Raw genomic sequence first — 24957 nt, forward strand, 5'->3', positions numbered from 1 at the left:
CATCGATTTAACAGACGTTGTCACGTCAAAATTACATTTTTAAAATTCGGAGTTGAGAAAATTGATCCGCATTCCAGTTATCCTGATGTCTGTTATTCCCGTGGTTTCCCGGAACCACACGAGGGCCGAATGCTAGCGGTAGGTCATGGTGGATCCTGTCCCAGCATCGCTGAAAGTGACGATGTGAGTAGCCGTTTCATAGGGAACTCATTTCCGAAGAGACATGAAGCCCTAACGAAACATGTCAAACGTGCCTATTTTATAAAATAATATAACTCTACAATATGAAAAAAAACTACATTCTAGGTGCACAGAGGGAAAAAAAACCCGCAATTTTTGTACTTTTACAAATATTTCCTTGCAAACCAGTCGCCAAGAAACAGTTTGTAATTCAAGAACTATATTGTTCATACATATAAATCTCTATAACAGTGTGGACACAATAATGGATAATTCTTGTCATGCTTACAAAATCAGCAATTGATTTTCTATTTCTATTCTTGTTTTATACAAGCATATATGTTTTGAAACATGGGAAAGTTAGTCGAATATTCAACAATTGTACTTTATTTTGTTTTGTAATGCTTAGAGACCGGAAAAATTCGCGTATTAATTTCGTGATATGCTGAAATTCAAACATGTGTACAATTCTGCTGGTTCTGCTATTGGCTCGCAGTTTAACTGGAGCTCTCTGGACCAACGAGAGACTATCGACCAAAGAAGCGTCGAATCACAAGCTACCCAGTGGAGACGCCTCACAATTTAGTACCCAATGAACACGCGTGTTTACTTGAGAAATGCAGAGGATAACGGAGGCTATCCTAGAGGTCATTGAATCCGCGAATTTTTCCGGTCCCTATGCATGTGTGTTCAGGTGTATTCACGAACGCGTGTCAGCGCGCGGGACGTCTGGGGCCTCGTCGGCGCAGTTAAAAATGTCAGCTGTCCGGCCGGGGCGGGTCCGTGCGCGCGGCGCGCATGCGCGTCGGCGCGGCGTCGCTCGCGGTCGATAGAAGCGCCTCAGTAGCAGTCGGTCCGCGCTACGAGCAGGACCGCCCCCTCGCGTCACGTCTCCGCGCGACGACACCCCCTCTCCCTCCCGTCACTCTCTGTGTCTGCCGGCGTGCCGGGCCGGGCCGCGACATGGAGGGCCTCGCGACGAGTTGCTCGTCCGTCGACGGGTCTGTCCGCGCGGCGGGTGGTTGCGCGGGTGTGTGAACCCCTCCCCCCCTGCCAGGGTCTGCGTCTACACGTCCCTCTGGTGGCCGGTGCGTCGTCCGGGGTTCGGCGGAGCATGTAGGCAGCACCCGGAGGACACCGCGACGTCGTCGGCGGGCAGAGGGCGCCCCTACAGCATGCCCGCGGCGCTCCTCGTTCTGGCGGCGCTGCTGGTCGTCCGGGAGTCAGGTAGGAGCCTCCGGTGGTCCTTCAGAGCCGCTGGAAACCACCCAGGGTTCCACCCTTGACGGGACCCAGTCCTGCATGTCCTCGAGTGTCATCTGCTGTCCAGCGAGTGTTCTTCAGCGGGTTCGTCACCACCACCCCTTCCCCAATTGTCGTCACAGCAGTTCCTGGAGCTACTGATTGGGTTCGATCCGAATTATCGATCCTGGGAGCAACTGTCTCGCTGTTTTTCACAAGTTTCTGTTCGAATGGAAGTTTTCAAACCCGAAAATTTTCAACATTATTTCGGTCACCTGGTGTACTTTTAGCGGTCGTAGGCCTTGGACGCTAATTTTTTAAAAACATACTCATTTAGACACGACCTAAGTTGCTCTCAGCCACTAGCCGACAGGGATAAAAAAAAAGTGATTTCAAATCGAAGCAGCAGAATGAAGACTGATATCTGGCCGAGGCAGAAGTTCCAAAACAAGCGATAGTGAGTCAAGCGTGTGGAGGAACTAAAAAAAAAAAAGTTTCATGGCCATCTTAAAAATATTTTGTCAACTAAATGTGGTACCCGTGGTTGACAGGTTATGTTTCTTCTTGCATTTCAAACCGTTATGATTAACATGACTCTTAATATGTATTAAATATCTATTAGAATGCCTGATAATCTCAGTTTCATTAACATATAATCTGGAAAGAAATACAATTACAATGAAATTTAACTTTGTGTTTTCTGAAAATTTTGAAACGGCCTGTAGGCTTCTCAGTTTTGCAATTCGTTTAGGAAATTGTTTAATTATTAACGATGGATATTTTCCCATTATTTAAGATTAAATGTGGGCTATTTTTATTTCCAAGTTATTAAAATTGATTCAAAATTAAGATTTGATAGCGTGTGAGACATCACTATAGACATTGAAACTTTACATTATAGTAGAAATTGTTAATTTAGTGATTCCAATATCGTACGTACCAATTGATAAGCGTTCAGAGACAACAGTGAAGAAATTATTTTGAATAATTTTCTTTGTTTATTTCCATGAACACATTATGCGAGTCAACATCAGTTTTTAGTAGGCGTATAATCATACTACCTTAATAAATGTAAATATCACGCTATTTATCATGTCATCGTAAGACTATGCCAATTTTTTGAGCTTCATACGACCATATTACGTGCCTTTGGAACAACAACAGCATTACACGTTTAGCTAGTCGAAATTCATCATTTTTTAATGTTAAACAACACTCACAATATCTTACCTTCTATTATTTTTCAGTATAAAATTGAATGTACTTTTATTATCACCCCTTAAGACTTAGAATTTCGTTATGACCTAAAGATTTGGTGTTAATCTTGTTGGGATACTTCTGTTTCAAATTTCATCGAAATCATTTTAGAAGTAAATAGTACGTGATTGAGTAACAAACATCTAGAATTACTAGTATTAACATTTGTAATTATATAAAATTAATATTAATATGTCATGACATTGCATGTGCCAAATATTTTGTTTGGCGAGCAAAATCATTGTTATAATATCAACGAATTAGCTTAGTGATAGCAAAGTTATGTTGTCACCAATATATTTTTTTTTTGGAAATAGAAAAATATATTTGAGTCTATTTTGACAATATAAATTTGTGATGGCCACATGTGTGTTTTATTTTTCATTTCGCCGGTCTTGAAAGACGTAGACATTTAATATTGTTGTTTGGCCATTGGTCTCTGTGTGACCACACCCTTCAGCGCCTACCGGCCGCGGTAGTGGACATCATGACATTCGTTGCTTATTGGCCCGTAATGTGTAAAATAGACCATCTTTTTTGTGAAACCTTTTTCAACTATAACTGTGACCAAACAAGTTATTATAGCTTAACTAGTAATTATTTGTTTTTAAATGGCTTCCACTACTTTTTTTTAAGAAGACTTTGCCTTGTTGATTAGTTGACTCCGAATCTGTTTTCTGTAACATATATCATAATTCGTGTAAAATGTTTAACAAGACTCCGAAAATAACATCAATCATGGTGCAGATGTAAAACTTTGGGTGTTGGCGAAATTTCTGCTTTTGAAGTCGTATCTAAAAATATCCTTTCTTTTTTTGATTCATTTATTTATTAATATTTATTTGGACCAGCCGTATATCAAGAAACAATCAGTTTGGGAGGTTTTGTCAAAAACATTTCCGCCTTTAAATTTTTGGTACGTCTTACAACATAGTAACTGCCCTATTTGACTACAGAGCACAACAGTGTGTTTTAGACATACCACATGTATTTAATTCGTTTGGAAACATTTAAATTCGTTCATCCTTTTGGTCGTCATTCATAAAAGCTTACAAAAGCCTCTTGGATTAAACATTATTCAACTTTTAACTGTGTTTTCTTGGAACTTTTATCCTTTCAAATATGAACACCAAACAAATTTGTGTGTTTAATTGTACCTAGACGTGAAATATTAAGTTCAAATATCATTGCCTTATTTTTTTTGGCTGTAAATTTTATAACAGTTTCACCATCGCTTAACATTATGTCTCGTGGGCTGTTTGGAAATCGTAATGAATGTCACTTATTGTTTGTAAGTGGTTTGTACATTATAATACTATTGCGTTCACTACAAGCTGTGCTTTTGATACATAGATGTACCTCTGTAGTTAACACTGGTGCAAAACTTTTCCCTAGCTTATAAAAAGAGTAAATATGAAGTTCTGAGACAAATTTTGAATATACTTATGTGCTTATAATAAAATTCTTATAATTTCTGGTGAAATTTGCGTCGATAATAATTTCTCTATTATTATCGACCGTGTAGAAGCAGGCCAGGGCGTGGAAAGCTGTATAACGTCGGTCAGCAGAGATTTTTATGGCGTCTACCTTTTTGCAACATTAAATTGTATACTAAGGATGCTTTTCCTAACAAAAATATAATTACAAACGTTTACGAGTATATTAACCAAATTGAAAATAACAGAAATTTATAGAATTAAAAAAAATGCGGGAATTGTGCTGAAAGGTTTATAAGTTTTTCAGACGCATATAATATTACGTATTTCCGGAAGTAGAGAAAATAATCTAGACTTTTTTTTTTTTAAATAAAATGAAGTGCCTTTTTTACATGTAGGTTAACTTTTAAAAATTATTTAAAGAACATATTTTATTAATATTTATTTATATTAATTATTAGTCTTGCAATTTTAGACTAACCAATTTTTTTCCTTTGATTGTGATTTCAAACTTATGTACTTCCGCAGTGTAAAATTAAGGAAAACTGAAAAATAAATACTGACTTCCACGCAAGATTGTGTGCCAATAGATTATTGGAGATCGCAACGACAGATATCAGGCTCAGTAAATTATTATATAAATTTAATTTTACACTTTAAAAAATATAAATGGGCGGCAATGGGCCTCAAGTAATGCTTTTAGTGGATCGTAACGAATCTTCTGCTAATTATGTTTAAAATCCTTCGTTTATTACACTTGAGGCATGTTATCCTGACAGTATCTATTTATTATTCTTAGTAGAATATTTCTCGACGTTAATTAAACTATTTGAGTAAAGGATATTGAGAATATAAACTATAATTTTTTTACTGAACTTCGAATTTGTTGATACTTCACCAATCAGACTGGGAAGAAAATTTACATGATATTTTCAGATCACTAAATGGAAATTATTCACAGACAAATTTTGGAGCAAATTACTTTTCACCCGAATCGCACAAACTGTGTAACTATACTAATAAAATTCGACTGCATGCAAGTTTGTATTTAGGATCATTAATTTAATTATAACTTCACTTGTCGTTTGCTTATCTGTTTTGGAATGGTTTCGTTTGTAATATTCAAGGTGAATAAGATATTTAAAACAGCATTGCGCAAAAAAAAATAGTTTTCATTAGAACTTTACGTATATGCACCAAGGTAAAATAACACTAAATAACATAAATTAAAAATAATAAAAATATTTTTCTGTAAATTTAATTTTTAAACTTTTGTATCTATCATGCAACTATAATGGAACTTTTTTGGTCTCGTCCTCTATGAGATGTAAGAATTGTTTTACCTTTAGAGCCAGACAATCCTAGTTTCGTTATGTGGCGAAAGTCTGTGCATAGTAGGAAAGATAATAGAACGAAAACAGTGCTTTCAAAATAATGGAACTAAACATTACATCCTCTGGTTTTTACACAGATAAAAAAAATGTGAGCGAGTCGTTTATTATTCGCCAATGAGAAATGGTGTGTAAACATATAAAATCGGTAACGAACAAATTCACGTGTCCCATGTTGTTCATATTTCATTAAAATTATAACATAAACTCGTAAACTTAACTAAACATCGAATTCTTTAAAATTATGCCGAGTGTCACAAATAAACTGACAAATAAAATATTCGGTTTTCAAATACCAAAATTTCTGGGTGCGAATCACACATATAATTTCTGCGCCCACCACTAGAATTCTCTGCCTGAATCCCAAATGTCGCTTGCCAGCATTAAACGCAGATAGCAGCTAGGGATAAGCTAAATTGATATTTTCCAATACCAATTATGGCAGTTATGGTTCCGATTGAATAATTGTTTATTTATATGGTGAACATTATCAGTTATTGGGCATGAAGGTCTGTTTTTAATTATTCACTATTCCAGTTGCAAAGAGCGACTAAAATATCATTACAGATATCAAAATTATGGCGTGATTTTTACACTGACATTGTAATTTTCCTTTTTTTCATTCAAAATAAAACTTTTTTTTTCGTGGTCGTAGATGTAATTGTGTATAATTAGATTCAAGCACCTTATTTATTTGCATAATTATGAAGAAATTTCTACTGGCAGAATGAATTACACATTTTATATAGTTAGAGCTTATATCCGCTTAACTTTGACTTGCAGACGCTGTAGCATATTGAAGCAGACATTAAAACCAAAGATTTACGAAAAAAAAAAAGATTAACTGTCACTTCCTGATACTTGTCAAAGAACTGATTAATATGTTGTTCGCGAGCAGAGAACTGTTTCTGTCGACTGAGAGAACACACCTGCTGAAATCTGAAAACACTTGCTACAAAAAACCATAACCTTATTGTGTTTATTCAACGTTATTATATAATATAAGTATTTAATAATATTAAAAACGTTAAAATAATTAATGACAGTGGCGGGAATTGAACATGGTACCTTTAATTTAAAAAGCGCGCTCTGTATCGCTGTGCCACCGAAACAGTTGCTGTAATATAAGGAGAATATGTGCTATGACTACTTATTGTAATGCCAGTTTTCTTAGGTATTTTAAAACTTGAGAATTTTTTTTACTTTAAATATTTCAGTCTACCGTATATATTCCAGGGTAGTTTCACTTTCATAAATTTTCATTTGGCACACCCATATGATTGGTAAATGCCCTAAGTGAAAATATACTTATTTATATTGCTACATGTGGGTCCACCATCTTTGTGTCACATTTCCGTTCATCGATTCCCGTTTCATTTTTACAAAATTACTCCTATCAAATGCCGTATACCGAGAGCTATGATGTTTACACATAAAATTTAATCTATTTGTTTTGATTATTGAAACCATTTGGGTAGGTTTTTTTCTTGAAATTTGTAAGCAAAAAAAAATATAACCTATTAAAATTGGTTTGAATAACAACTGACCTATTTCTTTTTATACTTTTGTAAGGGTTATAAGGTAATGTTAGAACTCTAAATTTAAAGTTTTATAAACATTCAATAACTTGATGCCTAAAAATGATCGCTATTTAACAAATTACCGTAATATAGCCTATAAATAAAAATTTAAATACTTCAAGAAGATTTTAAAAAAAGCTTCCTTTAAGCTGATGTGGCATGCGTGTAAGAGACCAATATAATTTGATAAATTATAAATATTAATAAATATTTAGGTTTATAAAATACTTTACAAGTTTTCCCACTGTTTTGTTTACGGGACAATATTATTTAATTAAAAATTTCAAAGCCCTTTTCAGGATAAGAGAGTTATTTGTTATAAAATTTCAAATGCCCAGACTTAAATCTATATACTGATCGCTGCAAGTTTTTAGTGGGTATTCAGTGGCGTTCTAAAGCGGAAACGTGTTTGATATGACAGCTATTTATAAACCCCTCCAACGCCAGCGCTCACACAAATATGTATGTTTTCCACAAATTTGTTTACAATTTTAGGCTAATATTTATATCAGAGCCTTAGGGAGCTCTGGGTGATAATTCCTCAGCCTTTCTGGCCATTACCATTTTCTTAATATACTAGCTGAAGTACCAGGCTAAACACATCATAATATAAGGATGATCACTACCAGGTTTCAAGTCTGGAGGGCATACAATTGGAAAACGGGAAATTTCTATTTCTTTTTGTCCCACTGATTGCACAATTTTTGTGCATCAAGGTTACGCTTCAGCAAAATCGGGACGCATATATTCAGCTTCATTTTGTGGGCAGGCAGGTAACCCCTAGGAAAGACGTGACGGACAAACCAAACGATACCGGTTTTCAAATTCAAGGCAACGCCATCTATTTACGAAGATCTAAATTAAACTGTTATTAGCGCCTCTAGTTCGTCAGCAGCCGCGAGCTCGCCCGCCGAGAAGAAGGATTAGGACTATATGACCGTGTGGCGGACATAGAGAAATGACACAAACTTACTGTTTGTGTGTCTATGACCTACCTTCTAATTAAGGATGGAATATCATAATCATATTGTAGCCTGTGTAACTCTCCGGCTCATAAAATATCTGTATGCACAAAAAAATAATGTCGACGCGTTGCTCCTTTGTTGCGCTAAAGAAGGACAAACTAACACACTTTTGCATTTATATTAGTAGGGATTTTTTTTTTAAGGTGAAAATTTTTTTCTGGGTGGCAAGTTAAGACCAAATGTAAAGCAACGAGCTTCAAATGTGACTTGTTCTGAATTACGTTATAAGTCAGGTGAAGTGTTGATGAATGCCTATAGTCAGCAGACGCTAGGAAGCCGCTTCTGTGTTCGTCGTGTGTTTGCCCGCGAGAGCGGCGTACCGCAAGGCAGGAGGTAGTTACCCCGCGAACGGGCACGCACGCACCGCAACGCCGAAATACCACAACGCCGAAATGCCAAATTGACCACAACGCCAACAGCTTTAAAACTGCTGTGTACCACAACGCCGAATTACCACAACGCCGAAAAATGTAATTGCAGGGCTGCCACAAAGGTTAGGTTAGGTTAGACTAGGTAAGGTTAGACTAGGCTAGGTTAGGTTATATTACGCTAGGTTAGGTTAGGTTAGGTACGGTTAGGTTTGATTGTGGTATTTCGGCGTTAAAGTAAATTTAAGAAACACACATAAATTCATTAAGTTGTTATTTTGGCGTTGTGGTACACAGCATTTTTCTAGCTGTCCGCGTTGTGGTCGATTTTAACATTCGGCGTTATGGTATTTCGGCGTTGTGGTACACAGAAGTTTTATAGCTGTCGGCGTTGTGGTCAATTTTAACATTCGGCGTTATGGTATTCGGCGTTGTGGTACAAAACAGTTTTCTAGCTGTCGGCGTTGTGGTCAATTTTGACATTCGGCGTTATCGTATTTCGGCGTTGTGGTAAAGACCCGTTCCTTACTCGCCCGAAGACGTTCTTCTCGGCTTGCCCCGGGTCTGTGGGCTGAACGAAGCGCGCTCCGAGCTGGCACCTACCAACAGAAGCCCCGTCAGCGCGCGCAGTCCCTCACTTCACTGCCGCGTTGCGGTCCCTGGCAATCCGGAGTTTGCAACATCCCGCGGTTATCCGCTGCTTCGCTGCTCGTCACGAAATAAACCATGCTTGGCCCAGGAGCGAACTCCCACTCTCCCTTTCTCTCTCCTTCCCACCTCTAGAAACAGAACTCTGATGACGAACTAAGCTGCGACCCATTCTGACAAAACTCAAACTTCTAATTAGACGATGTAGCTGAGGTCTTTGCCAAACATCACGAGCACTGAAAAGAAGAAAGAATTCACATAGCACGTCCTTCATTTGAAGGAAAATCATTGTTAAAAAAAATCATGCAAAAAATTTTCATTAAAATTATTATTTTTTTCTTTGTTTATTTCCTGCTCTAGAGAAACTGCAAACAAAGAATTTTTTTTTCATAAAAGGAAAAGGATATAATATTAATTAGGTCAGGAAAATTTTAATTTTCTTAATCACTGTATTAAATTTGATCACTGCTGCTTGGAATGTAAATACTTTTAAATTATTTGCTCTGCAACCACCCCAACAATCTTAAGCGTTCCTAGCTCATAGAATATCTATTTTTTTATAGCTTCTTAAAGGAATACTAGCTAACATAATCGGCTGCAACACATTGCTTGGAATATTTAAGAACACTTGGTTTGAGGTGATTTTTAATAATTTTTTCCAGTGAAAATGGATAATTTTTTGACAGAATTTTTTTTAAATAAAAAAAATATTTCGTGAAAGTGGGTTTCAATTATTAGAGAAAAAACTTACATTTATCTCATTTTAAAATGTTAAACTTAAATGTAATATTTTGGTTATTCATTTTTAAAATAATTTTAAACTAATTAGTAATTTCTTATACTACAACTTAAATCATTTTTAACAGATTTGTAAAAAAGAGTTGTGTGCAAACATACAAATCTATTAATCTGATGTTCTTGAATCAAAACACTTGGAATTATATTTATTTATGTTAATTTTATATTTAAACATAAATAATGAATACGTGGGAAAAAATATTTTAGCCAAAATCTAACAGCAATAATTAAAACAAATTGAGAGATTTGAGAATACATGTCACTATACTAGAAGAAGGCAATCATAAAATAAGTTGATTGATGATGGTAAATGAGTTTTTTTTTTAATTTTCATGAATGAGTTGTGGTTAGCGATAATACGGTAGCACGGAGGGAAACACACAAACCAAGCTTGAAATGGGTGGAGAGGGAGAGAGAATCAACCACGGCCTGTATTGGAAATGTTTCCAGCATTCCACTGGATAGATGCAAGGGAACCGAGGGAAACCCAAACTAGGATGGCCGAGCGGTTTCCAGCCGGTTTCACTGCTGAGGGCGAGGTACGTTTTGTTCGATAGACTTTGGCGCAACTACTGTCGGGTTGAATTTAAATAAAGATTTAAACACTCGCCAGAGATGTGCAAACATCTAACCCCGGCAACGAGCCCATTCATGTGATCTCATGTTGGAAAAAAAAAAAAAAAAACTTTTAATACGCAACTCGGACAGGAAATTTAAAGCAGAATTATTTAAAATAATGCCGAGCTTGATAAATATGCAAAAAATACTGATTTAAGAGAAACCGGTCAAAAATTTTCCCTCTTTTCATAACCTAACTAACAAGAAGTTTAAGAAGAAGGTACCATTTATTTCTAGGGACAGGAAAAATTCGCGGATTCAATGACCTCTAGGATAGCCTCCATTATCCTATGCATTTCTCAAGTAAACACGCGTGTTCATTGGGTTCTAAATTGTGAAGCGTCTCCACTGGGTAGCTTCATTGGTCGATAGTCTCTCATTGGTCCAGAGAGCTCCAGTTAAACTGCGAGCCAATAGCAGAACCAGCAGAATTGTACACATGTTGGAATTTCAGCCTATCACGAAATTAATACGCGAATTTTTAGAGACCGGAACAATTCGTGGTTTCAATGGCCTTCAGGATATACTGCACATACCCCTGCACACTCGGGCAAATAACGCAAGTTCATTGGCTGCCAACTTGTAAGTCGTCTAAGCTGGTTTGTCTGTGATTCGATCCTTCTTTGATTGAGGGTTTATAACTGGTTGAGATTCGTCCAGATGAACAGTAAGCCAATAGCAGAATTAAATAAGAGGTATATAAGTTTGAATTCTAGCCTATCAAAGAATGAATCCGCGAATTTTACAGGTCTCTACCTATCACTGGCTGGCATCGCCAGAGGCCGGCCGCACACAATGTGGCAAGATGGCGCCGCGGAGGCCGGCCGCACACAATGCCGGGAGATGGATGCGTCCGCGCTAAACAGCCGTGGTCGTTACGGGGGGGGGGGGGGGGGGGAGGCTAGGAAAGAGCGGGGGGAACGAAGGGTTTTTGGCGGGTGGAGGGGGAGAGGGAGACATAAACGCGCTGGCCGCTAATTTTACTGCGGTCGAAACTCGCGCGCCCAGATTTACTGCGCGGGGCTGACCCGGTTGAGTTTGTCATGCCGACGAGCGGGGAGACAGACGGACAGACAGCGCCTGTGCCTTGCTCCAGCCTAGCTTTCACAACACTGTATTTCTCTCTCTCTCTCTCTCTCTCTCTCTCCTGCACTGATGCAACCGGTCCTGGTTAGTGCGGACCCCACCATGATTAGAGACCGGAAATATTCGCGGATTCATTTCGTGATAGGCTGAAATTCAAACATGTGTACAATTCTGCTGGTTCTGCTATTGGCTCGCATTTTAACTGGAGCTCTCTGGACCAATGAGAGACTATCGACCAATGAAGCGTCGAATCACAAGCTACCCAGTGGAGACGCCTCACAATTTAGTACCCAATGAACACTCGTGTTTACTTGAGAAATGCAGAGGATAATGGAGTCTATCCTAGAGGTCATTAAATCCGCGAATTTTTCCGGTCCCTAGTGATAGGTAGAGACCGGAAAAATTCGCAGATTCATTTCACGACATGTTAAAATGCAAATATTTGTATTTATGCAACTTCTGCTATTGGTTCACTGTTAACCTGGAGGACTGTGGGCCATTTAGATAACCTCAGTCAAAGCAGTATCGAATCACGAGTCTCCCAATTGAGACGCCTCATAAGTCAGTAGCCAATGAAAAGGTGATGTTTGCCTGAGTATGCACAGGATCTTGGAGTCTATCCTGGAGGTCATTGAATACGCGAATTATTCCAGGCCCTAGTGATAGGGCACCATCGAATGAAAACCATCGACTAAATCGATAGTACGAAACTATTGTTAATCGCGACAAACATAAAAATCAGTCGATTGAATTTAGTCATTAGTTATTCACATTCTACCCCCCCCCCCCCCTCCTTCGGGGTCGATCGGTATGTTGGTTTGTTGATGTTTAGTATTAACTAAAGTTAGTATTAATTAAAGTTGATCTTTACTTTAAACTAGATTTAAAAGATTATACTTTTCGATGATGCTATCGATGTATATCATTGTAGGCACATTTTTAAAACAAAACTATTGTTTGAAAAATATTAAAAAAAAATAAACCGCTAAATTTTTTTGTTCTTGTTTTATTACTTTGCTGTTCATTCATGATCATAATAATGCAAGTCATGTCTTAGGAGGGAATACGAAAAATTTATTGAGATCTTTTAAATTATCATTAGATAAATTTTAAACTATATTAATAGTATGTTAGTTTACATCCTTACCATGGAATATACGGTACAATGAGCCAGTTAAAATCTGTATCCAAACAAAAAATCAATCATTTATTTGCAGAGTGAATTGTAACTGCAACAGTGTTTTGTTATTCAGACATATTCTGTCGTCAATGAAAACCGTTGGAGCTTTGCAGCGAAGGTTGTTCGACTAACACTAACGAATAGTTATTTTTACAGTGCAGTGTGAATGACGATTAAAGATTCGATAGTGGAAATTAGTCGCTGGTGCGCAACACTAATGCCAGCGTTTCGCCAGCATGGACATGTGCGCACGCATTCTTCCTTTCACGCGGCGATCCCAGGCCGTTGCCATGACGACCGGACACTGCTCGCTCCAGCTGACGTCGCTTTGGGAGGTCAGTCGGCAGAAATGTTTCACTCTCAGCGGGGGGCATGCTCACCGCCAGTGGCGGACACGGGGATTATTTCGGAAGGGGGGTTCGAAAACAAATAGGAATTTTTGTATTCTGAAATATTCGGTCAATAACGAAGGTTTTGGACAAATACCCACACTGCCTTTTTGTGATCTGTAGAGACCTGTAAAATTCGCTATTTCAAATCCCTAAAGGATAGACTCCATGATCCTCTATGCACTCGTGCAATTTACATCTGCTGATTGGTTACCGACTCGTAACACCCGTTGACTGGAATGATCGTGATTCGCTAATTCTTCTGTTAAAGATTTTTCATTGGCCCAGAGTCCTTAAGATAAACTGTGGGCCAATCACTGAAGCAAAATAATGTCAAAAGTATTTGGACTCCATCCTGTCGCGAAATGAATCCGCGAATTTTACAGGTCTTTAGTGATCTGTGGTTACAGATGTAGCAGTTCACCTTGAGTCACTCAAAGATCTCGCATATTTTTTTTTGGACGTGTAAACATCTTAGCTCGCGGTATACGGTATTTAGTGAAAATGGAAATAAATATGACGAATTAAAATGTGGCACAAATATGGCGGATCCACGGGTAGCAACCTAATCCCGTATATATAGAGACCAGAAAAATTCGCGGATTCATTTCGTGATAGGCTGAAATTCAAACATGTGTACGATTCTGCTGGTTCTGCTATTGGCTCGCAGTTTAACTGGAGCTCTCTGGGCCAATGAGAGACTATCGATCAAAGAAGCGTCGAATCACAAGCTACCCCAGTGGAGACGCCTTACAATTTAGTACGCAATGAACACGCGTGTTTACTTGAGAAATGCAGAGGATAATGGAGGCTATCCTAGAGGTCATTGAATCCGCGAATTTTTCCGGTCCCTACTCATGGTTAGGGCCTGTAAAAATTCGCGTAGTCAATGACCTCCAGGATAGACTCCACGATCCTGTGCATACTCGGGAAAACGTCGCCTGTTCATCGGCTACTGACTTGTGAGGCGTCTCAATTGGGAGACTCGTGATTCGATACTGTTTTGAATGAGGGTCTCCAATTTCCCCACAGTCCTCCAAATTAACAGTGAACCAATAGCAGAAGTTGCATAAAATACAATTATTTGCTTTTTAACATGTCGTGAAATGAATCCGCGGATTTTTTCGGTCCCTACGTCATGGTGGTAATCCTTAGCGCAGGCTGCACACGCGGAGACCCAAGCCGGGGACAAACAGCGGGTTGACGTGGCTCGGATCTTCGCCGGCGCAGGGAGCAGCGAGCTGACCCCTCGTGCTGTTCGCCCGGCTCGCAAAACAAACAGCGCTGGACCGCGCGAACCGTTAAACCGTTGAAACAACAAAACCAGCAGTTTTATCTTGGACTTGCACGCGCGCCCACGCCTCAGGGCTTCCGGCGCGCCTCCGATGGAGGAAAAACGCTCTTCGAACGTGTACGAGCGAGGATTAATCATCTCGTAGGGACCGGAAAAATTCGCGGATTCAATGACCTCTAGGATAGCCTCCATTATCCTCTGCATTCCTCAAGTAAACACGCGTGTTCATTGGGTACTAAATTGTGAGGCGTCTCCACTGGGTAGCTTGTTATTCGACGCTTCTTTGGTCGATAGTTTCTCATTGGCCCAGAGAGCTCCAGTTGAACTGCGAGCCAATAGCAGAACCAGCAGAATTGTACACATGTTTGAATTTCAGCCTATCACGAAATGAATACGCGAATTTTTCCGGTCTCTAGCAATCCCTTACTCCCGATGAACCGGTTGAACACAATTTTTCGCCCGATATGTATAGGAATTAAAAAAAAAAAAAAAAAACAATATATTTTACTCGGTACCATTCAAAATCTTAAATTTTTTTTATTTTGAAAAAAAAAAGATAGTAGGAGAATTGTTTGTAAAAATTTTATAGGCATTGCATTAATTAACATTTGCTGAAGGATGCATACGTCAATGTTGTCGACATAGCTGGTAGTATTTATAGCCAAAATTATTTTCGCATGCTCTATGTTTTTAGCATAAGCATAATCAATAATTACATATGAAGAAACGTTTGCCGTGCAAAAATATTGAATAAAACAAAATATAAAGATTTGTTCTAAAAGTGAATAGTTAGTAATTTTTTTGCCTTTTACAAATAAAAAAAATCTTTTATAGATAATTAAACACTAAATTCCAAAAGCGCTCACTTACAATTTAAAAACAAGGTAAATACTGTTGTAATTTTTGGTTTTATAACAAATATATGTTTATATAACGCAGGTGAGAACTACTAAAGGATTTTAGAATAGTCATCCCCTAGAGGGGTTGAATATGGGATGAAAGTTTTATGAAAGTTTGTCTTTTATGAATTTAGAAATATGTTAATCGGTGTATAGGCTTATAGTTATAATTAAAAGTCAGTTCATTGGCTGCTGACTTGTAAGTCGTCTCACCTGGTTTGTCTGTGATTCGATCCTTCTTTGATTGGAGGTTTATAATTGGTTGAGATTCGGCCAGATGAACAGTAAGCCAATAGAAAAATCATCTAAAAGGTATATGTATTTGACTTCTAGCTTATCGCCGAATGAATCCGCGAATTTTTCCGGTCTCTACCAAAAGGTGATGAAAAAAAAGTTTGAGATTAATTTCTGTAAAAGAAGATCATAGAAGTTATAATACGTTCAAACGGATGTGATATTTTCCATATTAATGGGAGTGGTGTTTCTGAAAAACATTCAAGAGTCAGTCCGAAAATAGATTTTTTTCTTCTTAGGGGTGGTTTTCGATGATCCTCCATGGTGTCTAGCAAATTTTTGCTTGTCTGCTTGCGTACGACGGAATTTCACATCCCCTATCTCTCTTCTCACGTCACACGCGTGACTTGCCCCCCCCCCCCCCCCCTTCACGCTCGTGCACGCAGTGGCACGGCTGTTTACGTATCATAAGAATGCTCTTGAAAGAGGGGGAGGGTGTCGGGAAGAATCGGCCCCTTTTTGGTGGGGGGGGGGGGGCGGAAGGAGGGGAGCCGTTCCCGGAATTCTCCGGCACAGATTATCTTGTAGCTTTATAGAAAATAATCATATTATAGATTATGTATGTTTACTTAAAGACTACTCTGGATATAATCCTTTTTATAAGGTTTGCAAGAGTAGTTTATTTATATTTATTGCACACATGATTATATTTTTAACACACATATATATATATATTATATAATATAATACAGTTTATATTATATAATAATTCATATCCTTTTAGCTTGCTTATACAGGTTTCCAGGGCGTTATTCTGTCATAATTCTTATTCTTATTTTCAAAGAGAGATCTGGTGTATATTTTTAATTCTCTTATTCTTAATTAATTCTTTTCAGTTCATTTATCTAATTTGATATAATATTCCGACTGTTCGATTACACTATACACAAGAAGAACAGCCAAAGAAACTTGTGTAGGAGATTCAAAGAGTTATTTTATTTTTCTGTAGTAAGTTATTCCGTATCGGAAAGCAGATCTTCCATCAGAGATTGTTCGTGCATCCAACTATCGAAACGCTCCAGTCTCTTGGATACTTCAAAGGTGTAATTTCTCCATATGTCATAAGTCTTCTTATCTCTCACAATTTGATTAATATCCTTAATATCAACATCCTCCATAGCCATCTTCCTTGTGTACTTGTTTCGTATGTCTTCTATTTTAACGCAATCATTTAGAACATGCTCTACTGTGTCTTCTTCCATGCACACAGGGCACATAGGGCTTTCCACTAAGTTAAAAGAGTTTAATTTGTGTTTAAAATTCCCGTGACCTGTTAGGAATTGTGAAGTGTAGTGGTCAGTACTTATCCATGAAAATTTCATCCGTTCTTCTATTGAAGGGAATATATTGTGTGTATGCCTTCCCTTGTCAGAGTTTCGCCACCTTTCTTGCCAGATTTCAATATTTTCTATGTGAATTCTGCGATATTTTGAAGCAGTGTATTCCTTGTTCATCTTTAATATCACAACTTTTGCTCTTTCTTGTATTAGTAGGTCTATAGGTAAGGCTCCAGCGATAACCTGCAGTGCTTCTAAAGACGTAGTTCTGTAGCTTTTTGTTACAGCAATTAGAGCTGTTCGTTGGGATGAGTTTAACCTTCTTCTTACATGTGAATTGCGTAGTAGTTCATACCAGACTGAGCAAGCATAGGTAAGTATGCCCAGGTATACTCCATTGTACAGTGTTGTCATAGTATTAGTGCTCAATCCTACATTTGTAGGTTTATGACTCCTTATTTTTTGCATTAACAGTAGGGCCTTTTGTGATGCTTCTTGTATGTGTTCTTGGTATCCTGTTCCCGTTGTGATTTGTACCCCTAGATACTTAACTTTTTGTTTTATCTTCACTATTCGTTCTTGAAATCTTATTAAAGGTGGTCTGTCTTTATGTAATTTTCCCTTTAGTAATACGCCTTCAGTTTTTTCAGATGATATAAGAAGTCGGACACTGCTTGCCCAGGTGTTGATAGAGCGTAGAATAATTTCTGCTGTCTGCTCTAATTCGTAGCGTGAAGTAGCGGGTATAATGAGCAAGCCATCATCTGCATAGCCATATATAATGTTATTTACTGGTAACTCAATTTTCAGAAGCTCATCAAATATTATATTCCATAGTAGCGGACCAAGGACTGAACCCTGAGGACAGCCCATGGAGAGCTTCTTTTCCACAACTATGTGGCCCAATCGACATTCACACTTTCTATCTTGCAGAAAGCCCCTTATGGCGGCATACAGGTTCTTAGGTGTGTTAAGATTCTTTAAGCGCCATAATACTTGAGGCCACCAAGCGTGGTCGAATGCTCCTGCTATATCTATCGTCACTCCAAGCACATATTTTTCTTGTAGGTTTTTAATATATTGATTTACATCGTATAGCGCTTTTTCTGTACTATACCCTCTTCTGAAGCCATACTGCTGTTTATCTATTCCCTGTATTACTTCCAAATAAGCTGTTAGTCTTGCATTAATGAGCCGCTCATAAATTTTTCCCATGTTAGGCAGCATAGTTAAAGGCCGGTATGACTTAGTTAATTTCGGGTCCTTAGCATTTCCCTTGTATATGATTTTGAGAACTCCTTCCTTCCATATTTTTGGAAATGTTCCTGAAGATAAGCATAAATTATACAGATGTAACAGTACTTCCTTGATTCGAGGGTAAGCTCGCCAAATTAACTCAGTTGTTATATTATCTTTACCTGGTGCTTTTCGTGGTTTTAACTCTTTAATGATCTTGTCAAGCTCTTGGATGGTGAAAGAAACTGTGTCTTCTGTATCAGGCAGTTCTTTCATCGCTTCTCTCTTCATCTTTTGAATATTCGTATCTTCATCTGGGTTGTCATTAGGTAGTAAATCATGTAGAATAGTTTCCAAATTTTCTGTAATGTCAGTAATTTGTCTATTTGCCATCATCATCCCAGGGATTTCAAAAGAACTTCGTACTTTGCCAGCCATCACCTTGTACACATATCCCCAAGGGTCCATATTCCCCTTGTTAAGGACAAGTTTTTCCCAGTATACCTTCTTCTTTAATAAAATATCTTTCTTATATTTCTTTCTCCTTATTCTGTACTGTTGTAAAATTAAAAGTTTATAAAATCCATTTGCCGCTCTCTTCATGATTCTTCTTAGTCTTTCCAGATCTCTTCTAGTTTCTTCTAATTCAACATCCCACCAGGGATTTCCAGGAATAATTTTCGTTTGTTTCCTAAAGCATTTCTCACAGATATTCTGTAATATAATTGTTAATCTCATGGCGAGTGCTTCTGCGGAGTTATATACATCTTCTTCATGTGATAATTCATTTATTTTGCTTGTTATTAATTCATCAAACTTCTTCCAATCCGCGTTCTTATGTATGTACCGTGGACTTATTATTATGGGAGGCATCTCAGTTCTTTGCAATTGGATTTCATAAGTCATCAATCTGTGGTCACTTGAACTGTCCAGATGAATCTTCCATTCATTGACTCTTTCTTTCATGTTGTTATCAGTCAATGTCACATCAATGAAAGTCTCAGTATTAGTTGCTGGTGATAGATATGTTCCTGTTAATGGATCATCATTAATAACATATAGATCTCTTTCCATGATAAAAACGTTCATGATCTCACCTTTTTCGTCATTCACTGGTGAATTCCAAAAAGAAGATTTTGCATTTGTGTCTGCACCAATTATTATATTTTCATGTCCAATTGTATCCAATATTGAATTAAGCTTATCAATATGTACTTCAATAGGATCTGAGAATTGAAAATAGGATGAGATAACGTATATTTTCATCATCCTCATCTGCATGATCATGCAAACATGATGTTCATTAGAAATGCCGGAGAGTAACATCGTAGTTAGAGTTTCATTTCTAATCCAAATTGCCGATTTCGGATTATCTCCTATTGCATATATTAAACCATGGATTCCTGCAACTTGCCCACGTAATACATAGGGTTCTTGTAATAAGATCACATCAAGCTTCATTTTTTCTGCAATCTTATTTAATTCAGCACTGACAACAGCTGAACGTTGTGCGTTTAGTTGCCCTATTTTTATGTTATTTTCATATTTCACCATAATTAGTTCTTTCTATTTCTCTTTCGTAAGCTCTCTTATAGGCAGGGCAATCAGTGCTATCTACCCTATGCTCGTGTGGTTTATTCTCTCGTCTGCAATTTGCACACTTATTTCCTTCATTTTTCTTACTACATTCTGTATACTTATGCCCATCAAGTCCACATATAGAGCAGATAGTTTTGCTTTTACATTTATGTGCGGGGTGTCCGTAATTCTGACAGTTGAAACATCTAGTTATTGACACAAAATCCCTAATTTTACATGCAGAAAAGCCAATATACATATGTGTTCTGCTTAGCAAGATATTCCTTATTTTAGGTGTGCATTCAATGACAAGGTGCACTGTTTCTTTATTATCCTTTCTGCCGCGTCTTGTTCGCACCATGAAACCAGCTCTGAACTCCTCCAGTGAGACTTCATCTGCGCTCAGATTCTGAGCAAATATTGTGCCAGCTATATCAGGGTTATCGAACTCCCTAGGCACGTCGTACATAATAACTTTCGGGCCCTGCTTTGTAGGGCGCTCAGTACGTAGTCCTAGTTTAGATATTTTCTCATCTTTTTGCAGTTTTTCAATCGTGCTGGAGTCTTGTGCTTCGATTATGATTCCTCCTTTCGAAATTTTCCTTATTCCTTTGAATTTCAGCCCATTCTTTATTGGATCAATGTTCTTTAAGATCTCTCTTTTGGTGGTGTCACTTGTTTGAGTTTCGTCACTTGGCAGGACAATCAGCAACTCCTTCTTCTGTTTAGGTATGATCTGTTGACGAGTAGTCCCTCCAATTTCAGCTGCACTTGTTACTTCCGCATACGTCTTCCTTATCACAGGGCCTTTACTTAATTCTATCCCCTTTATCACTCCGTTAAGCCGGGAATTGTCTATCAGAACCTTATCTAATAGGCCTTTTAGCTGTGTTACTCTGGGCAGAATATAGTTTGTAGATGCTTTGTTAACCTTAGATATCTCTGTGGTCGTGTAGGTGGTTAGCTCAATTATTAATTTTTCAGCACATGAAAGCACCTCCTGTTCATCCCATTTAGGGTTTATCACAAACTCTTCAATCGATTCTTCCTTCTCAGCCGTAGTTTTGTCTTTCCTGAAGATTTCCCTTATCATCATTTTAACTATAGTAGGGTCTTGTTCACATATTATGGGACCAACAGATAGCAGCCATTTTCTTTCAGTTAAATTTGGTACTGGTTCCTTAGCCCAGTTTACTTTCTTATCCAGCAATTTGTCAACCAGTATGGTCACTCTCTTCAAGTCCAATCCTCTGTCCTTAGTGTAATCCGTCAAAAGGGTTTTCCTTTCGGACCAGTCTCCTTCTATTGGATGTTTAACTGCCTCTTGCAAATCTTCATGCCAATGCTTTCGATCCATCGTAGAACCAGCGGGCTCACACTGTCTAATCAGTACTATTGACTGTCTGGCATGCGTTAAAGCAGGAGGCTATCACCCCAAGCCAGCTGCCCTCTTAGCCGCTGTTGGTCTTATAGCAGCACACAGAAAAAAAACCCGGCTGACTGATAGCCAACAGTCGTTGCCACCCACGGACCAACTTTGAGGTGGGGCAGTGCCCGATACCCTTTAACCTCTCTCCAAGAAAATTTCAATTCCAATTCCAATTCAATGCTCCCATTCACACCAAATCAGCAAAAAAGAACGCAGTTGATTATGCAAACCTTTGCGTAAACAACCACGAACGCCCACTCAAGACAAGGTGCAAAATGGGGGGTTTAGCTCGAGGTATAGAGTATGAGCCCAGTGGGAGATACCCCGAGAAAACCAGAGGAGCGCGCCCATTAGCGGTCGCCTACAGGCAAGCGTAAACTATTTACAAGGCGAAAGGCTCGGCCCACCAGATTTTACACCGCGACGTAAATAGACACTTGTTTTTTTTTTTTTTTTCCTCCACTCCTTCGCCGTCCGCCTTTCGCGTTCCTGCCCCGCGCTTCCCGTGGCGCGTGGCGCTCGGTACCTCCTTTCAATATATATACTGTATACTGTATACTGTATACTGTATAGAAGTCGCGAGTGGATAGCATTTACTCTACGTTCTTCAGGAGCGCAGGACGAGCAGCTTGGGAACTTCACCGCTGCAGTGCGCTGCCGTAACGCCCCTGTATCGCCTTAGTTGTTATTTACACGTTAGAGCGCAGCGCTGTCGCCCGCTGTCATTCCCCGTACCCCCCACCCATCATTCACTGCAGCTCAAGGTCGTTCAACGGGAGGGGGAAGGGGTGTTTGAAGAGTTCGACACTTGTCCGCCTAGGGACCACCACAAGTCGATGCCCTGGAGATGGTGGCGATTGCGGCGGTGAATTAACCAACTACCTCAAAACCGTATTAGAAATTTTAACCTGGGCTGGCGACTTCTATACAGTATATATATTCAAAGGCTCGAGTCACGTTGGTGTGGGAGGGGGGGGGGGTGAGGGGTCGGCCGTGTCACGTGATATCCGCCTCTTTGTGGGGGCCAGAGATTAGAGACAGTTACAGATGGAGCATAAACACAGTTTGTAGGTATCTCTGCTGAAGCCAGGGGACGGTAGGGGGAAGCAGGTCGTCGCCATATTGTTCCATGAAGAAAATCGCATTTTCTCATAAGTGATGTATGTATGGTGGTGGGAAAGTGCATGAATATTAAACAAATAAAGACTGTTGACTCGAGAAAAATGATTATGTACAAGAGTATGTAGTAAGCTACATTTCTATATACTAAGTGGAAACTTTTAGCGCCAAATTGGAAGTGTTTTACTTAAATTAGGACAGCTGTGCTAACGTTGGATCGTGTTGGATGGGAATTCGAGCTCTAGGAGTGTGTATTTACGTGAAATGTCGTCTTGTTCGGCATATGGGTGCACGAACAGGAGTGCAAGGAAGGGGGCCGAATAGCTGGAAGTAGAAAAACAGAAGAAAATAACTTTTCACAAGTAAGTTTAATCATTGTCCTCGAGTGTTCATGTTAGGTTAAAATATGCCTCTCGGTTGGGCCTAGTAGAGTATACATATATTTTAATACTGGTAACAGAATATATACATACACTTTGTATTTATTTTGCTTTCCGTCAGATGAGAGTTATTATGACATCTTACGCACATACCAGCTGTTCGCGAATATAAACAAATGGCCGCCATCTTCTTACGTGAACAAACGGGCCACAGTGCTCAGAGCTTATGCTCCATCTGTAACTTTCTCTAATCTCTGGCGGGGGCGACCCCGGGCGATGACGTCACCAGAGGCGCGAAGAACCGAGCGTAACCGTCAGCAGGAGAGCGACGCGGCTGATTTTTGATACTTCGGCGCCATATTTGTTCCACTTGCACTTACGTGGCGACAAGAGGCAAAAGGAAAAAAAAAAAGAATTAAATAATTTGCTGCCATATCTAGGGTAGGTATAGATTACGCTTACCCTCACCACATGAGTGACTAGCACTTGGTGTGTGTGCGCTATCTCATTTTCCCCTCTGACCAGCTTTTTTTTTTCTCTCCTAGTTATGTTAATGGGACATGGTTGTTTCAGAGATGATGCTGAAATGTATCAGGGGAAAGAGTCATTTGGAGAAAATACTGAGAGTGGTTGTAAGTTTGTACGGAGTGATAATTTATAAAACACTTTAAGACTTGTAGTAAATTATTTTTTTTTCCAGTAAGGAAAAAAAAGTCATAAGTGATTGGTTAGGACTGAGGATACGTAAATAGCACGTGTAACGTGTGTACCTACGTACACTTGCTAAGTATTGTACCCCTGACTTTTCACGGCATACCACCTGCAACACAGTGAGCTGGGCAGGCTTCCCCCGAATAGACGAGACTATTCTTCTTCCAGCTCGTCTGGGAAGCCTGCGAGTATAAAAGGGCATGCGCCCAGACTATCGATAAGCAGACCAACTGGGACATCGAGCGAGCAGGCTGCCTCGCTGCTCCGACACCGCTCGCCGGCCTACACCGTCAATCGCCGCGGAGTTGCTGCCACCCGAGGACCGACAAGGCATCGACTGGGTGAGACCTCTTCGAGTTGTAACCCAGGATATAGACAGTTCAAGTGGAAGCGTCGCTGGATAAAGCATAACATCTTTCAGAACGAACATTAACTAAAAACGACGGTTCAGCCACAAGGGCAAAGAGGGCGGGCATTAGCAAACTCCGTGAGGGCCGAGCGAGCGGAAGTATTGACACAATCACGACACTATCAGGACACTATCGCGACCAAATCGCTACACAGTTTGGACTCTTAACTCTACCGCCGGTAAGGAAGAATCGTAGCCACAAAAGACAGTGAACAAGATAACGAACTTACGCGTTACTACGGGAATGCGGAGAGAACTTCACATGGTACCGGGGGAAGAGTAACGAAAACCAACCTATAAACATTGACAGCGTTACACGACTAGTTGCGTGTATATAATTGTAACCTCTGGTATTGACTATCTGTATTTACGTTACGTGTAACATTGAGTAATGTTAAGATTAGGTATGTTCATTGTAACTTTGTAAATAGTATAGCCTTAGTAGTTGAAATTGACGGCGTTTTGATCGTTAGCTGTGACGAGCGCACGGCTCGCCACAATTAAGGGTATTGTTTTGTTTTGTTTGTAATTGTTCAGGAATCGACCACGTAGCGTTAATTCGTGCGTTTTGTGTTCTAGTGGAAACTTACCACAGCAGTTCGTCTCCGCGAGAACCCGACTTGTTTAAGTGTTATGTCAGTTTGAGAATCAATACAATTCCTTTTGGTGTTATTAAGTTGTCAATAAATTGTTATTGGATCGAATTTAACTTAGCAACTAATTTCATAACCACCCGCAAACGCCCCTTTTTCCTCCTTGTTGGGGTTTTCCTGTGTCCTTAGTAAAACCCGCGATACACGTTTCAAACGTTGTTATGAAGTGTGCTTTCAAAATAAAAACTACTTTTTTGAGGTTTAAAATATTGGTTTCAGTGTTGGCCTTAGATATCGTGGGGACCTGGGGCATTTGCTGTTACAGGGCCAACATCTTTAAAGAGAGTCCCTACCGAAAAGCCTAACGAGTTTATGTAATACTCCTCATGCCCTCCTCCGGAAAATTTAAATATAAACCCTTTAAAATAATATATTTTTTTAGGTCATCTGGAACTTATGCTTTGACAATGATTTTGAAAAATTTATCGCGAGAAATGTTTGTATTATTTCATGATAAATTATTCTCGGGTTGGTTAAATA

At 39.0% G+C, this 24957-nt stretch overlaps 1 protein-coding gene across 5 annotated transcripts in view; it reads left to right on the forward strand.

Annotated features, from left to right (window-relative positions):
• Positions 1 to 1046: 1046 nt before the first annotated feature.
• LOC134532551 (protein sidekick-like) overlaps positions 1047 to 24957 on the forward strand; it is a 283982-nt gene continuing 260071 nt past the window's right edge. For all 5 annotated transcript variants that reach the window (XM_063369064.1, XM_063369065.1, XM_063369066.1 and 2 more), the window contains exon 1: positions 1047 to 1407. In XM_063369064.1, the coding sequence (XP_063225134.1) occupies positions 1356 to 1407 (52 nt within the window). In that variant the 5' untranslated portion in view covers positions 1047 to 1355. The remainder of the gene's footprint in view (positions 1408 to 24957) is intronic.

The sequence above is a fragment of the Bacillus rossius genome, chromosome 6 (assembly GCF_032445375.1).
Source record: "Bacillus rossius redtenbacheri isolate Brsri chromosome 6, Brsri_v3, whole genome shotgun sequence".
Taxonomy (NCBI): Eukaryota; Metazoa; Arthropoda; class Insecta; order Phasmatodea; family Bacillidae; genus Bacillus; species Bacillus rossius.